Source organism: Ooceraea biroi, chromosome 4 (assembly GCF_003672135.1).
Source record: "Ooceraea biroi isolate clonal line C1 chromosome 4, Obir_v5.4, whole genome shotgun sequence".
Taxonomy (NCBI): domain Eukaryota; kingdom Metazoa; phylum Arthropoda; class Insecta; order Hymenoptera; family Formicidae; genus Ooceraea; species Ooceraea biroi.
Window position 1 is genome coordinate 5,465,591 of NC_039509.1, and position 14,101 is coordinate 5,479,691.

The 14,101-nt window shown below is 39.9% G+C and overlaps 3 protein-coding genes across 3 annotated transcripts; 1 reads left to right on the plus strand and 2 right to left on the minus strand.

The window, feature by feature from the left end:
• LOC105280820 lies at window positions 1-5,221 on the minus strand. The gene is made up of 6 exons (XM_026968977.1): window positions 5,008-5,221; window positions 4,486-4,944; window positions 3,911-4,407; window positions 3,589-3,839; window positions 911-974; window positions 1-832 (listed from the first exon to the last, which is right to left on the minus strand). The coding sequence occupies exons 1-6, from the start codon at window positions 5,115-5,117 to the stop codon at window positions 645-647; spliced, it is 1,569 nt and encodes a 522-aa protein (XP_026824778.1). The 5' UTR covers window positions 5,118-5,221; the 3' UTR covers window positions 1-644.
• Window positions 5,222-5,356: 135 nt separating this feature from the next.
• Window positions 5,357-6,995, plus strand: LOC105280819 (proteasome subunit alpha type-5). Its single transcript, XM_011341637.3, has 3 exons — window positions 5,357-5,473; window positions 5,955-6,515; window positions 6,600-6,995. Exons 2-3 carry the CDS (start codon window positions 5,955-5,957, stop codon window positions 6,765-6,767), a joined length of 729 nt encoding a protein of 242 aa, XP_011339939.1. The 5' UTR covers window positions 5,357-5,473; the 3' UTR covers window positions 6,768-6,995.
• A 4,492-nt stretch (window positions 6,996-11,487) lies between these two features.
• Window positions 11,488-13,825, minus strand: LOC105280818 (proline-rich protein 4). Its single transcript, XM_011341636.3, has 2 exons — window positions 13,648-13,825; window positions 11,488-13,256 (listed from the first exon to the last, which is right to left on the minus strand). Exons 1-2 carry the CDS (start codon window positions 13,657-13,659, stop codon window positions 12,111-12,113), a joined length of 1,158 nt encoding a protein of 385 aa, XP_011339938.1. The 5' UTR covers window positions 13,660-13,825; the 3' UTR covers window positions 11,488-12,110.
• Window positions 13,826-14,101: the final 276 nt, after the last annotated feature.

Below are 14,101 nucleotides of genomic sequence, written 5' to 3' on the forward strand. Positions count from 1 at the left end.
TCGAGTAATAAAATTATTTATTTAAGCACACATATCTGGTGAATGGTCCACAATTGAAAATTTTATACCTCTTACGCCAACACTGCGCTTGGACTTTCTTTATTTTCAGCAATTTTACGAGACACAAATTTATTTATCGCTTGTACATTTATTGATTTGTTGGAGAACATTGTTCACAAGTAATTACTATCATGTCGTGCGCACTAATAACATCTTAAGGAGAGGTAATTATTTAAAGGAAATAAATGCAATTTCGAAATGCAATTGAATGATTGGCACGATAGCGTCTATGTACTTACATTAGCAACCGCTAATAGATCGTGAACTCTCGCGGCAGCTTTTATTGTATCGTAAATCACTCGGCCGTGAATGTAGATAAAATATCTCTCTATGGTACACGATATCGTATTTCGCCTAATGGTACAGATCGCGCGTTGTAATTGCGGAGTCGTTTTTCAGCAAGCGGGTCATGTTTCCAGTCGATCGGGCTAGAATAGTAATTATTTGTACGCACCAATAACCCGATCATTGTATCTTATCGAGGACATTATACAAGCGACTATCGCGGGCAATAATTTCATAATTATTAAACGGATTGTCGATCACCGGACGTGATCTCGCATTTTGGAGGGCAGTAAGTTCTTTCAATTGCGTCGCAACGGCGCGATTCGGATCGATTTCCCGTCTTCGTCCTCGTGCAATGTCAATCCCATCTCTTGCAGCACGGGATTATCCAGTACGCCCTCCTTTTTACAATTTCTGATAATCTCTTGATTCTCGAGGTTTCCCTCGCACAGGTTCCTCAGAGCAAGAATGGTCCATTGTGGTATAACTGCATAGAAATTGTTAGCATGAGTTTTATATTATTATATATCGCGAAAGGCGGACGATAAGAAGAAATGAAGCTTACGCGGATTCCTCGCATCTATGTTACAGCAATCCAAAAGTAACGGAATTCCATCTATTTCGCGAAACTGAAATCATGTATTGTATCGTTATTATATTTTTATTTAAAATCTTTTTTCGTTATATTTTTACTTAAAATCTTTTTTAGCTGGCTCGGGGGATGACATAAAAATAATAAAAATAGTGGAAGATCTGTTTGTGTCTGTTAAACAATGTAAATGTTAAACAATATGGTAAATCTACCGATTAGCGAACCCACCTCCTATCACCTTGTCCTTGACATATATTATAGAGGTCACCCTTCTGAGTGACCTTCAAAAGGTTTTAACCGTCGGTCGTTGTTTACTAAAAAGTTATTAACAAAAGAAGTTTAATGATTTTGCACGAATTTTCAGCTGTCTACGCGAACCAAGAACATAATATTGACATATATTACAAAGGTCACCTTCCCGAATAACCCGCACTAGGTTTTAGTCGTCGATCGTTGTTTATGAATAAGTTATTAACAAAAGAAATTTTGCAAATATAGTAGTTATTTTGAATATTGAAAGATATAAAAGACGAATATGTATATGAACGAAGGAAGGAAAGTCATTTAAAGCAGTGAATCGTTAATATATAGAATAGTTTCTTTTAATATAAGTACAAAGTATTCTTCACTTTAACCAAAAGCATAAACAGTTAAATACAAAGTATTCTCTGCTTTAACCTAACCTAAACTAACCTAACCTAACCTGGTTAGGTTATATTTTCCGAAACTGGAGCCTCGGACGGCTCGTTTTCAGCCCGCTTCGCGGGGGGGCAGGGGCTTCGCTCCCCCCGCCGGAATCCGTGCCGTGTACCAGGTGATCAAAATATGTACGGTAAAATCTGTTACACTGGTTCTGGCGGGGGGCGGGGGGCGGAGCCCCTGCCCCCCGCCCTCCCGCGAAGCAGGCTGAAACCGAGCGTATGTGTCCGGGGCTCCAGTTTCGGAAAATATAACCTTTTGCTTGTTGTGGACGGCTGAAAATTCGTGCAAAATCATTAAACTTCTTTTGTTAATAACTTTTTAGTAAACAACGACCGACGGCTAAAACCTTTTGAAGGTCACTCAGGAGGGTGACCTCTATAATATATGTCAAGGACAAGGTGATAGGAGGTGGGTTCGCTAATCGGTAGATTTACCAACAATATAAATTGTCCCAAGTCCAAACCATGATACATATACAGGGTGTTTCCTAAGTAAGTAGACAAACTTAAGGAGGATATTCCTTGGCTTATTTTAAGAAGAAAAAGTCATATAAACATATGTCCTAAACTGCTTTGTTTTCCAAAAAAAGTACATCACTGTTTTCGTTCACTTTTCGGATAACGTGCTTTTGCAGTACGAGTCAACAGCAGTGGGGATGGAGTGGGGATGGTCTCGCGGCGCCGCAAGTGAACACTCGTTTCAGACTGCGCCGCGCGGCCGCTGCGAGACCATCCCCACTCCATCCCCACCGCTGTTGACTCGTACTGCAAAAGCACGCTATCCGGCATCACTGCTATCACGTTATCTTTGACGCAAACTTTATAGTTCCTATTAAGTTTAGTAATTTTATTAATTATGGTAAATTACACAAACGCCGAAATGACAGATATGCATTTCGTATACGGTCTTGCTAATGGAAAATGAAAAGTGAACGAAAACAGTGATGTACTTTTTTTTGGAAAACAAAGCAGTTTAGGACATATGTTTATATGACCTTTTCTTCTTAAAATAAGCCAAGGAATATCCTCCTTAAGTTTGTCTACTTACTTAGGAAACACCCTGTATAGCAACTGCTGATCAGAAAATTATCTACATTTTACTATCGCGTGATTATGCGATATACGTGTCGTTCTCTTGATACTGGAAGGCTAAATAGTATTCCGCCTGCAGATTCGGTTCTGATTCATCATAACTGATTTGTCTGTCAATATATGTACGACGCAAACTTTGTTGTCTGGCGGATTTGCTAAATTTGCAATTTATGCATATCAGATTTCGATCATCTCGCTACATCTCTCAGTCAGGACGGGACGCTTTATTTCGCTTTGTCTGACGCAGCAGGCCACGTACTGCTGCATCTCTTTTGGCTCGTGTATTCTGCGTATCAAACCGCATGTGAGATATAATCGGTGAAAGAGAATTATCGATTTTTTCCGCGTTGGATAGTGCACAGGAGCAATAAATTTATGTTTTACAATCGTCGAAATTTCTTACGCCTAAAATAATCTTTCATTATTCAAAAGTGCCCGCGTATTCACTAGTAAACTAGTAAACTCTATATGATGACTAACGAAATTTAATTATACTGCTAATTACACACACATGTGAGAGAATTATGCATAGAAATTATATTTAAAAAATCACACATTTTCTATCACATTTTAAAAAATCACATATTATCTTTAAGCGATAAATATTTTTTATAGATTATTATATACATTGCATAAATACGGCGACATTCTAATTCTTCTCGTGTCCGCATCAGATCACGAGGCGTACCTGGACACTACGTCTGAATCAAGCGTTCAAAATCAATAAGATCATAATATTCTTTATCGACGCCTGGTAAGTCTAATTGTACGTAAACTCTTGCTCTTACTTCTTTAAAATAAATTCAATATTTAACAAAAAAAGGGAAATTAAGAAAAACAAGATATAAATGTACTTACCAGATCTTGACACGTTCTGTCTTTGTACACCATATTTGCAATAACTTGTATCAGTCCTGCTTTGAAACCAAATGCAGGATGATCTTGTGGATCATACTGTGCTGTCAGCGTTTCAAATGTCTCGGCATCATTTGTCGAACTTACGTTTACTGTTCTGCCTTGATCATTTGGCGCCACTTCGCTCAAATTTGTTATTGGCGTGAAGAAATTATTCGAGTCCTTTCCCATCATGTGTAAGGACATTAAGAGATCTTCAAAAAAATAAACCCTGGCTGTAAAGTATTATTTTTACAACTGGCGAAAGTGTACTTAATATACCTACATTTACAATTGATAAGCAAACGCTTGGCGTTCGTCAGGATCTTGTATTTCAAGGACGTAAGAAGTCCCAAAATGTCAAGAGTAAGGATAACTTCTCTAGGCTCAACACTATTTACATATGTATCTACAGTTTTCAAGATGAGATCACTCCTCTCGCAAAATGTCAGCGCTAAGAATTCAGCTTGATCTTGCGTAAATGTTACATCATCATTCGTCTCCCAGGACTCCCAAAGTTCATTATAAATAACTTCGAGTAAATCTAACTTTCCGTCCACACCTATGCTACTGTATACATCTTCAAACACATTTGGCCGACGTAACAGGCACAGCAGTGCATCCTTTGCGGATGTAAAGCCTTCCTTGGTAGGTTTTAGTAATTTTTGGTATAAAATTTTCTGATCATGCATGAAATAATCATAGTGCAACTTTTTGAGCGCATTGTGAACATATATGCAGGCTGCGTTGGCGAGCGGCCTGTGCCTGGAACTTGTAGTATTTCTAAAAATAATAAAAACAATTTATCACGAGCACATAAAGTATGCATCGAATATTTACAGGTAATTAAAAGAAACTTACAGGATAGTTTGCTTTAAATCATCAGAATCTAGGTATCTTGGTACGTCATCATCCATAGATACTGCATTTGGTAAAGCATATGTAAAGAAATTACATAGAAATTGGATGCTGAGCCTAAGCATGTCCAATTTATTGTCAATCAAGCAATCTGTGAACTTATCGCAGGCTATAATGTTATCCACAGTCCATCTTATGACTCCGTCATACGGAAAATAAGAATTATGTGGATAGTCGCAACTCCTTTCGTGCTCATTTAAATCATTTTCTGCTAATTCATCGTACAAGTTCTTGCTGTATTTATCAGACTCTGCATTTTCCAACGTATGCGATTTCTGCTTATAGCTGTCAAGGCAAGAGTTTCCTAAACACTTGAGGCATAAAATTTTCACTACGTCAGGAGTAGTTTCGTGTATGAGAATCCGACATATTTGTGCTAAACTACTTGCATCAGGAAACTCCCTGAAAAATAATTTTTTTTTTATTTGCCAACTGATACATAATTAACAAATGTTTAATACATACTCTGATTTTGTATTGATAAAATATTTTGGTTTGACGTCTTCCAATAATTGGTTCCAATCTTCCTCGTTTATGACTTTTCTTAAGTTTTGCAGATTGATACATGCCGTCATTTTCAAAAACAATCCAAACCATACCACTAATGTATATGCTGTTATTTATTTTCTAACCTCACTTTCAAACCATTTTAAACTCTCACTGACACTAACAGTCCTGACTCCTGAGAGGAGAGCCTCTGATTGGTCACGTGACCTCTCGCCTCTGATTGGTCGAAGGTATTTAGGCTCCTAATATTAATATTAGAAGTGCGCCCAAAGGTACCCTTTAACATTACGCTACTGGCATCAACTGGCATGAAGTATCCCGTCATTCTGCTTTACGTTCCGCGACTCTTCGTGACTGGCGTTTGTGACAAGTCGGTATCTTTTACGTGTACATCTGTTTTGACTGAAAGAAAAGCACTTACAAGGTAAACCTATAATTCAAGTCCGAGAAAATTAATAGCACATTAAATATCGTATCTGTTGTGATACTTAACATTTGCTTGCACAACGCGCATCTTCGTTCTGTTGTGTCATTCTTGGTTAACCGACTCGTCCAGTTTGTTACCCTGTTAGTTCACGTTCTTATTTGCTTCTATCGATATTCAAATGTTCCATTGTACATTGCAACATAATTGCAGATGTTTTCATAACTTGCAAGTTTATTAAATTTGAATATGTCATGTGTGTCGTAGCACATAACCTCACACTTTTTCGATATTGAGCGTTCGTACAATATACTAGGTTTGATCTCCTCGATTAACTCTTCAATTAAAACAAATTAACATTATTATCTTGAAAATATAAAATTAATTCGATAATCGAATTAATGTACTGTAGAGGTTATGCATATACTTTAGAATTATAATATAATTAATGAATATTATAAATCTGTTATGTTACTTTCAGATGTTTTTGACACGTTCAGAATACGATCGTGGAGTAAACACCTTCTCACCGGAAGGAAGATTATTTCAAGTCGAGTATGCTATAGAAGCCATTAAGCTTGGCTCTACTGCCATTGGCATTGCGACGACGGAAGGAGTTGTTTTAGCAGTAGAGAAACGCATCACTTCGTCTTTAATGGAACCAACTACCGTAGAAAAGATCGTAGAAATTGATAAGCATATAGGATGCGCGGCATCCGGTCTAATGGCTGATTCGCGAACGATGATCGATAGAGCTCGAGTCGAGTGTCAGAACCATTGGTTTGTCTACAACGAGAAAATGACGGTAGAATCGACTGCGCAAGCAGTCTCCAATCTGGCTATACAATTTGGCGATAGCGACGATGATGGCACCGCAATGTCCAGGCCATTCGGTGTGGCCATGTTGTTCGCTGGAATTGATGAGAAAGGTCCTCAGTTGTATCACATGGATCCGTCTGGTACTTTCGTTCAGTTTGACGCAAAAGCTATAGGATCTGGCAGCGAAGGGGCTCAACAGAATCTTCAAGAAGTGTATCATAAGGTAAATTTTGTTATTGAATTAAACTCACATATGGACGTTGTCAAGATATATCAATATCAATATCAATTAATGCCATTATTACAGTCGATGACACTCAAAGAAGCACTGAAAGCCTCACTAACAATACTGAAGCAAGTAATGGAGGAAAAATTAAACGATACTAATATTGAAGTTATGACGATGACACCTGGGCAACTATTTCACATGTTCGCTAAGGCGGAGCTACAGGAGGTGATTAAAGATATCGCTTAAAAGTTTAAGTCATACACGTACGAGTTGTAAGAAAGAGTTTCATTATATTGAGTCGCGTTGGGGAGTACGACCGAATTTCTTGCAAGGAGAATTATTGTAAATTATATTTCCACTTTATATGAGATAATTAATTTACTCTGGTACATTTAACATTTGAATTTACCACCCTTAGAAAGAGAATATTAAAAGGAGAAATGATTATTGAATGGATCTTTCTCGTGATCTTTCTCTTATGTGTATTGAATTTATAGTCCTACATACATATATACATTTATTCCTACTATCCTTTCCTCAATATAAAAAATAATATAATTATATAAAAGATAATTATATATAATAAATTATAAGATCAAATATTAAATATTTGAAACTTTTTAATTTAACAAAATATTGAAGGATAGATACATAGTTTTAATATAAAAATTAAAATAGTTCAAAATTAAAATTATATAGTTTACAAAAAATATAGTTTTAAATTAAAAGTAATTTTAAACTATATTTTTAATGCAAAAGTTATTATTTAATTTCCGCTTTTCAAATATATTGATATATTTTTCGCACTTACTCAATGTAGCTAATAGGGCTCAACTCCGTATCGGAAGAGGACTTTGTAAGACCAACAGCCGGTAATTCCTTCCCAATATCCCAGCCCTCTACTTCCCTCAAAGGGTGAACCATTAAAAAGCTGCTCCTTATCTTTCAAAACCCAGTATGTATTTTTGCAGATTTATTTAATTTATTGTCTTGATATTAATATAGATAAAAAAGCATTAAAAAATGAATTTTGATTTAAGGAAACCTATATGCATATACATATGTGTATTAATAAGTTCGATTTTTAATCCTATCATTCCTTAATAGATCATAAATAAATTAAATTTAAATATATTTAAATATATTTTGCAATAAACGTTAGATGAATTATTTTGCAAATTAACGTAAACAGGATTGAACTGTATTGAAGGACATAGAGTTCTTTTGCCACGCGAGTGACGGTAATGGTACGTTACAGCGAGCATTTCCAGACCGATTCGTTGTTAAATTCGTAGCGGTCGGAAATGGGTGTGCGACGGATGGCTCGTTTTCGATTAAAAGCCATCCGTTGGCTGAATACGCGTATCCGAAATCAATAATTAATTTTGTCGGCTAGCCGAGAACGGGGCGAAATGGCTCGATAGCTTGGCGGAAATGGTCGGATGCCGCGTTGCTGCGATGCCCCGATAAAACGTCCCTTTTTATCCCGTTCTCTCGGCTGCCAGATTATTGGATATTATTCCATTTCAAGCGTTCAATCCCGCTACGATTCGCTCGCTTGAATTCTCACGGGGGTTTCCCTGTCGCCTATTGATTGCACATGACTTCCAAAAAAATTATATATACATATATATATATATATAATAAATTTTTTATAAGATAATTTATATACATATATGCATATTTATATGTGTATAGGCATATACGTGTACGTCTGTATGCATGAAAGTACGTATTCACAAATAAGGTGAAAATTTGTGATTATACATTTTCCTTGTCTGTCATGTCTGGTATAAACTCCACATATTGTACAGTTCGAGACAATCTAAAGAAAAGAGTCTCTTTGATACTTGCACGTTTTATTATATTGCGTTAAGGAATTTTGCCGCTTGTAAGATGTGTATCTCTTGAGCAGACTTAACAGCGGAGAAAGTTCAATAACAGTAATTCGTAGAAATTTATTACGATACACGATACTTGAAAGTGACATTAATCCAAGATATGTCGATATCTTGTGGATGATGCTCCGCAAGAATAAAAGCATAATTTCAAAAATACATTTAGAAAACATTATTTCTTACAAATTAAAGTTCGTAAATCCATTTATAAAATAAAATTGATTGATTCTTTTTGCTTTTCTATTTTTCCTGCAAAGTAGCGAAATTTAACGTTTTATTTGGATCGCGTATTTCGTAAATGGAATTGTTTCGGTGGAAAAAGAACTCCAGAACAGTACGAAACGGTACGGTCGTGGATTATTGAGGGTAGATCGCTCGGATTCAGCGATACAGGCTCGAGGAAGACTAAGAGACTAAGGGAAACGGAGTGAGAAAGAGAGGCTGATGCAAGCGCGGCCGAGGACTGGTAATTAACTGCGATGAGGGAGGCGGAGGGATAGTCCCGTTTGAGTCCCTGAGAATCCCTGGGGACCTGACCCGTCGTATCAGACGCCAAACACTCACTCCCACACACCGAAACCGAAGCCACCGTCGTCCTCGAAGCGCGCTGCCACGTTCAAGTTTCGCTACGATAATTGCCTTCGCTTCACAGTCGCGCCACCGACACCCGCCGCAGTCCGCCACGACGGATAAGAGGCACTCTCGCTCTACCTTCCTCTCGCGAATAAACGTGGAACGGGGTTGGAACGTCAGAGTGGCGGTAGATAATGGTGCAGAAATTTCTAGTTTACGCGATTGGTCCCTTTTCCTTTCTCCCCTCCCCCCTTTTTGTCACGGGAAAGCCGTAAAGCATCCTCCTTTCAAAGAAGATGTCTCAATAGGAAGGAATGTCTCAAAATATACAGAGAAATACTGTTTTTAGAAAATTAGCATTTTCAGTAAATATTTACTTAAGTTACTTAATCCATGTCCAACGCAGGATAGCAAGAAAATAGGATTTGGTGTATTTTAATTATTATTTTTCATTGCTATTCCTTTTTTCTGCAAATGTAAAGTGCTGTTTTTAGAAACAGTACTTGAAGAATTAGCAGATTGAAGTATTTTATTTTTAGAATTATAGCAACAACTGTGGGATCATCCACTTTCATCGCGTCGGATTACGAAACAATGATTATGCAAATAGGAGCGCTGCGCGTCCTTTCGTTGCACGAGTGAAATATGTAGTGCAAGGCAGCGACAGCGATGTATCATGTTCACCGCGGTAGTGAGGGACTTTCTTCCTTATTATTACCAAAGCACTAGCGATAGAAAACCGGAAATGCATCTCGACGTAGGAAAGAGCTGATACGTATACGTACACGCGGGGCTATAATTCACGCATCGCAGAATCGTCGTCATTTTTTTCACTTTCACGGAGAGCCCACGGTCGTTCGCCCAACGAACGCGTGTGCTCTAGACTCTCCTTGCGTTGCGTCGCAGCGCTGCACGCACATGCACATCGCATCTGCAACTGTAACTTGCTCGTGCTAGTGTGTGAGTTCGTACGCGCACATTTACGGTTTTGCGATAATTTCATCAACTACCAAGTAGTTCTGTCATCAGGCCATTACGTTTCACAAAGTAATGCACGCTACCTACGCCTGCGCTAAGTACGTCCGATATTAGAAAACGTACTTAAAACGACGAGGGAGGTTCCAAGTGTTACATCATTATCGATTTCTCCCGTGTTCGATAATACCGCGGTGGTTTTTCCTGCCACGTGTAAACGAACACGGAACCGCGATTTTATGAGCGGCCAAAGAAGTGGCGAAACGCTCGGTGCTCGAATTTTCGATAGAACGTACAGACACAACGATCACTTTTATCTCCATTCATATTAAATGGCGCGTCGCGAATTTCAATTACGTCGAGGCGGCAACTGATAATATCGATGGGAAACCTCAGAGCTAAAGCCGGCTGTTCGTCCCGTGTAACGAAATAGGAAATACGTTCGTTAATGTGGCCGACCCAATTTCGTCAGAAATATTTGTTACCCTTCACCTGTAGGCGAATATCCGCTTTATCCACGAATATCATATTTTAAATGAAGTCGCGCGAATTTTATATTTTAATCGAAATGTTCGTTCGTAAGATCAACGTCGAGAGTACTCCAAACAAGTTTAGAAATTATGGAGCAACGCTTTTCGCCTCCCGACAAAAAGGCAGTGAAATCGATTTTCAATCGGGAAAAGACCCGGCTCGAAATTGACGATAGAATCTACCGGTGAAAGGAGTAGCGATATAGCTCTGGGACGCTTCGCGGATACGCGTCGGTGTACGAGATGTATGTTGAAATACATACGCAGCAGGCAGGGGCCACGACGGAGAAAGTAATGCTTTTCTGAACGTGACGCGTGTATCTGGCGCTCTTAATTGCCGAGTGAGGATTAAGGCTCGCTCGAGAATCGAAAGTGCTCGCGGAAGTCCGTGTGGCTTCTGTCTCGCGAGCAGGGGTACTCGCGCAGGTACAACTCCCTTCCTTTTTTACAGGTGATTTTTCTGTTCCCGCGCGCGTGATATGTCGGGCGACCGGAAAGAGCAACGCCGCGGAGACTTAACGATCTCTCGAGCTGACATCAATAATATCGCGCTTTTACCGTGCTCGCCAGACCGGAAGGCGAACGCGGAAAATGTCGCTGCAATTTACGAACGAGTCTTGCATTGTTCTTTTTGGACTCCGCGCTCTCGGTGAAACCTTTTTTCCTTTAACTCGCTAACGTTTGACTAGCGAAAAACGCGGCTAACGTTTCCTCGACGGGAGCGGGCAAGAGTCTCGAAGAGTGAAACTCTCGCGTACGCCTGGCAAATTTTCTCGAGAAAGTCAATCTTGACGTTGATTTATGCTTGTTATAACGCACTGCGTGGTAATGTACAAGCGTATTTGTTTATGCTTATTTGTACTATGCTTATTTTGCGCGATATAATCAGGAAATGGTCTTGGAATTATGGATTTACTTGTTGGGACAAGGAACCATTCAAATAAGATGTAATAGACATGAGTATTTATTTAAATCTTTAATATAAAAAGGTACTCTTTTCACAGTAAATTTTTCACTTAGCTTATCTAGGTACAACGTTCTCTAGTATGGTAAACATACCTCACAGCAATTCTATGCATAGACATAACGGATTGCCGCAAACATTCGCTGAAACTTACACGTATTCGTGTATTTCTTTGGAATATAGAAATAGCATGCAGAAGATCTTTAGGCTTGTAATATGTATTAATTTAACAAATGTGTATGCGCGACTTGTTATCGCAACCAATAGAATAATTGCTCCTAATTGATCCTAATTTCTATCTTATAACATTCAGCGTAAGAGCATTTAGCGACTGATATAATCGCTAGAGATTTTCACCTGTATATATTTTCGCTAATATAATACAAGAATACGTCAGTACAGTAAACTCGTCAATCGCAACAGCTAATCGTCACCCGTATATATTCCTCGTAATAATACATCGGTCTCGGGGCTGGGATCTTTAAGTGGCTAAAATTGCGTACTATTCCCGAGATCGCTTTTGCGAAAATTGCTAAAGTGGTCCAGCGAGAAAGTAAATCCCGATTTGGAGAAAAGCGCGCGTTTACATCGAGAGCGAGAGCGATGAAGAGGCGTCTCTCAACGGGCCGTTTCAGCATCGTCGCGAGACTCAGCCGTGAAACGAGTGCGAGTCGCCACCACCGCCAAAACCACCGTGGAAGTCGTGACCTCCACCGCCACCGTAACCGCCCAGGTCACCGCCACCGTAACCGCCGTGATCACCACCACCGTAACCGCCCTGATCACCGCCATCGTAACCGCCGTACTCCTCGTGCTTCGGTACGTGTACCGGTACGGCTACCGGAACTTTAACCGGCACCGGTATTTCCTTCTCGACCGGAACTGGCACCTCCTTCTCGACGATGTACGGTTTGTCGACCGGCACCTTGATCGGTACCGGGACTGGCTTCGGCACCGGCACCGGCACTGGCTTATGCACGTGGTACGGTTGTGGTACTGGCACCTTAATTGGCACCGGATACGGTTTCTCTACTGGCACCGGGTACGGCTTGTCTACCGGCACCTTCACTTCGTACGGTACGGGCTTTTCGACCGGCACCGGATACGGTTTCTCCACGGTGACCGGATACGGCTTCGGCACGGGGACCGGATACGGCTTGTCCACTGGTACCTTTACCTCGTAGGGCACCGGCTTCTCCACGGGATAGGGCTGCGGTACCGGCACCTTTACCTTCACCGGGAAGGGCACATGCTTCTCGACCGTGTAGGGCTGCGGTACCGGCACCTTCACTGGTACCGGTATGTGCTTCTCCACGGTGTACGGCTGCGGCACGTATACCTTGACTTCGTACGGCTTGTCCACGGGCACCTTCACCTCGTACGGCACCTTCTTCTCGACGGTGTACGGCTGCGGCACGTGCACCGGCACTTTGACGAACACCTTCACCGGGTAGGGTACGTGCTTCTCGACGGTGTAGGGTTGCGGTACCCCGACCTTCACCTCGTACGGTACATGCTTCTCCACCAGATAGGGCACGTGCTTCGTTACTTCGTATGGTACTGGCACTTTCTTCACGACTGTCACCGTTTTCACGTGTTCATGATGATCGCCGTAGCCGCCGCCACCACCGTCGCCTCCGCCGCCACCTAAATCACCGAAACTGTGGTGGAGACCGCGTTTTTCCGTCCTCTTCCCCGTCGCTTCCGCCGCGATGTCCTGTGAGCTCTTGTCCGCTTCGTTCGTATCCCTCGCGCATAGAACTTGAGTGGCCACTGCCACCAAAACGATGGCGACCTAAAGTCACGTTAGAAATATCTATTTTATTTAATTTTATGTATCATATATCTGCCATCATATATAATTTTGTATCAATAATGAATACCTAATCATTGATATAGAGGATAATTATATGTAAAATATAAAAATTAAGATAAATATGTATAAAGTTTCCTGTCATGTTTCAAATTGAAAATTTACAATATTTATTAACTCAAATATCTGTAAATATAAATTTCACGTATGATTATTTCTCTCTCACTATATCGTGAACGAAAAGGATCAACATAATTTTGTAGGAAGTAGGAAGAAAGTTTTATGGAAATGATACGTCCGTCAGTTCCAAATTTTAAAAACACTATCAGTCCGATATGTAATTCCATTCGTGTCGATCGATGAATCAACTTACCCTAATATTCATTCTTGAGTTCGCGTATGTTTTAACGTGGCGTATAACCACTAACTGAACCGCTTCGTTTTCTAGGCTGAGCCTTATATACCCCGCGCTATAATAGCTTGGCACTTTCCCTGCACCTCATCGCTTATATTATCCGTACGTAGTCTCGCTTTACGTATACTACTGGCAAAAAAGCCATTTGGTCGAGTTCAGGAAACAGACACGCATGCAAATTTGCCTTCATGCCTGCCTAAAGTTTGGCCTGCCCCAATTTTAAAATACTAAATATGTTAGTGAGCGATTCATGCTCATTGCATGGAATTAACTTTCTTTCTTGATACGAGCGTGTACTTAAATCTTGCATAAGCATTATATTAATACTTATATAAAATATTTTCTTGCATATAATTTCTTCTATATAATTTTGACAAAAATTGAGATTTAAAAAGATTTCTATCTTTTCTAA

Bases quoted from the DNA above. Each gene is read 5' to 3' on its own strand.
- LOC105280820 (XM_026968977.1), bottom strand. From the start codon at position 5,117: ATGACGGCATGTATCAATCTGCAAAACTTAAGAAAAGTCATAAACGAG. The intron at 4,408-4,485 runs GTAAGTTTCTTT...TATTATTTTTAG, and splicing joins GATTTAAAGCAAACTATCCT to AAATACTACAAGTTCCAGGC. The intron at 3,840-3,910 runs GTAGGTATATTA...ATTTTTTTGAAG, and splicing joins TTTGCTTATCAATTGTAAAT to ATCTCTTAATGTCCTTACAC.
- LOC105280819 (XM_011341637.3), top strand. From the start codon at position 5,955: ATGTTTTTGACACGTTCAGAATACGATCGTGGAGTAAACACCTTCTCA. The intron at 6,516-6,599 runs GTAAATTTTGTT...CCATTATTACAG, and splicing joins TTCAAGAAGTGTATCATAAG to TCGATGACACTCAAAGAAGC.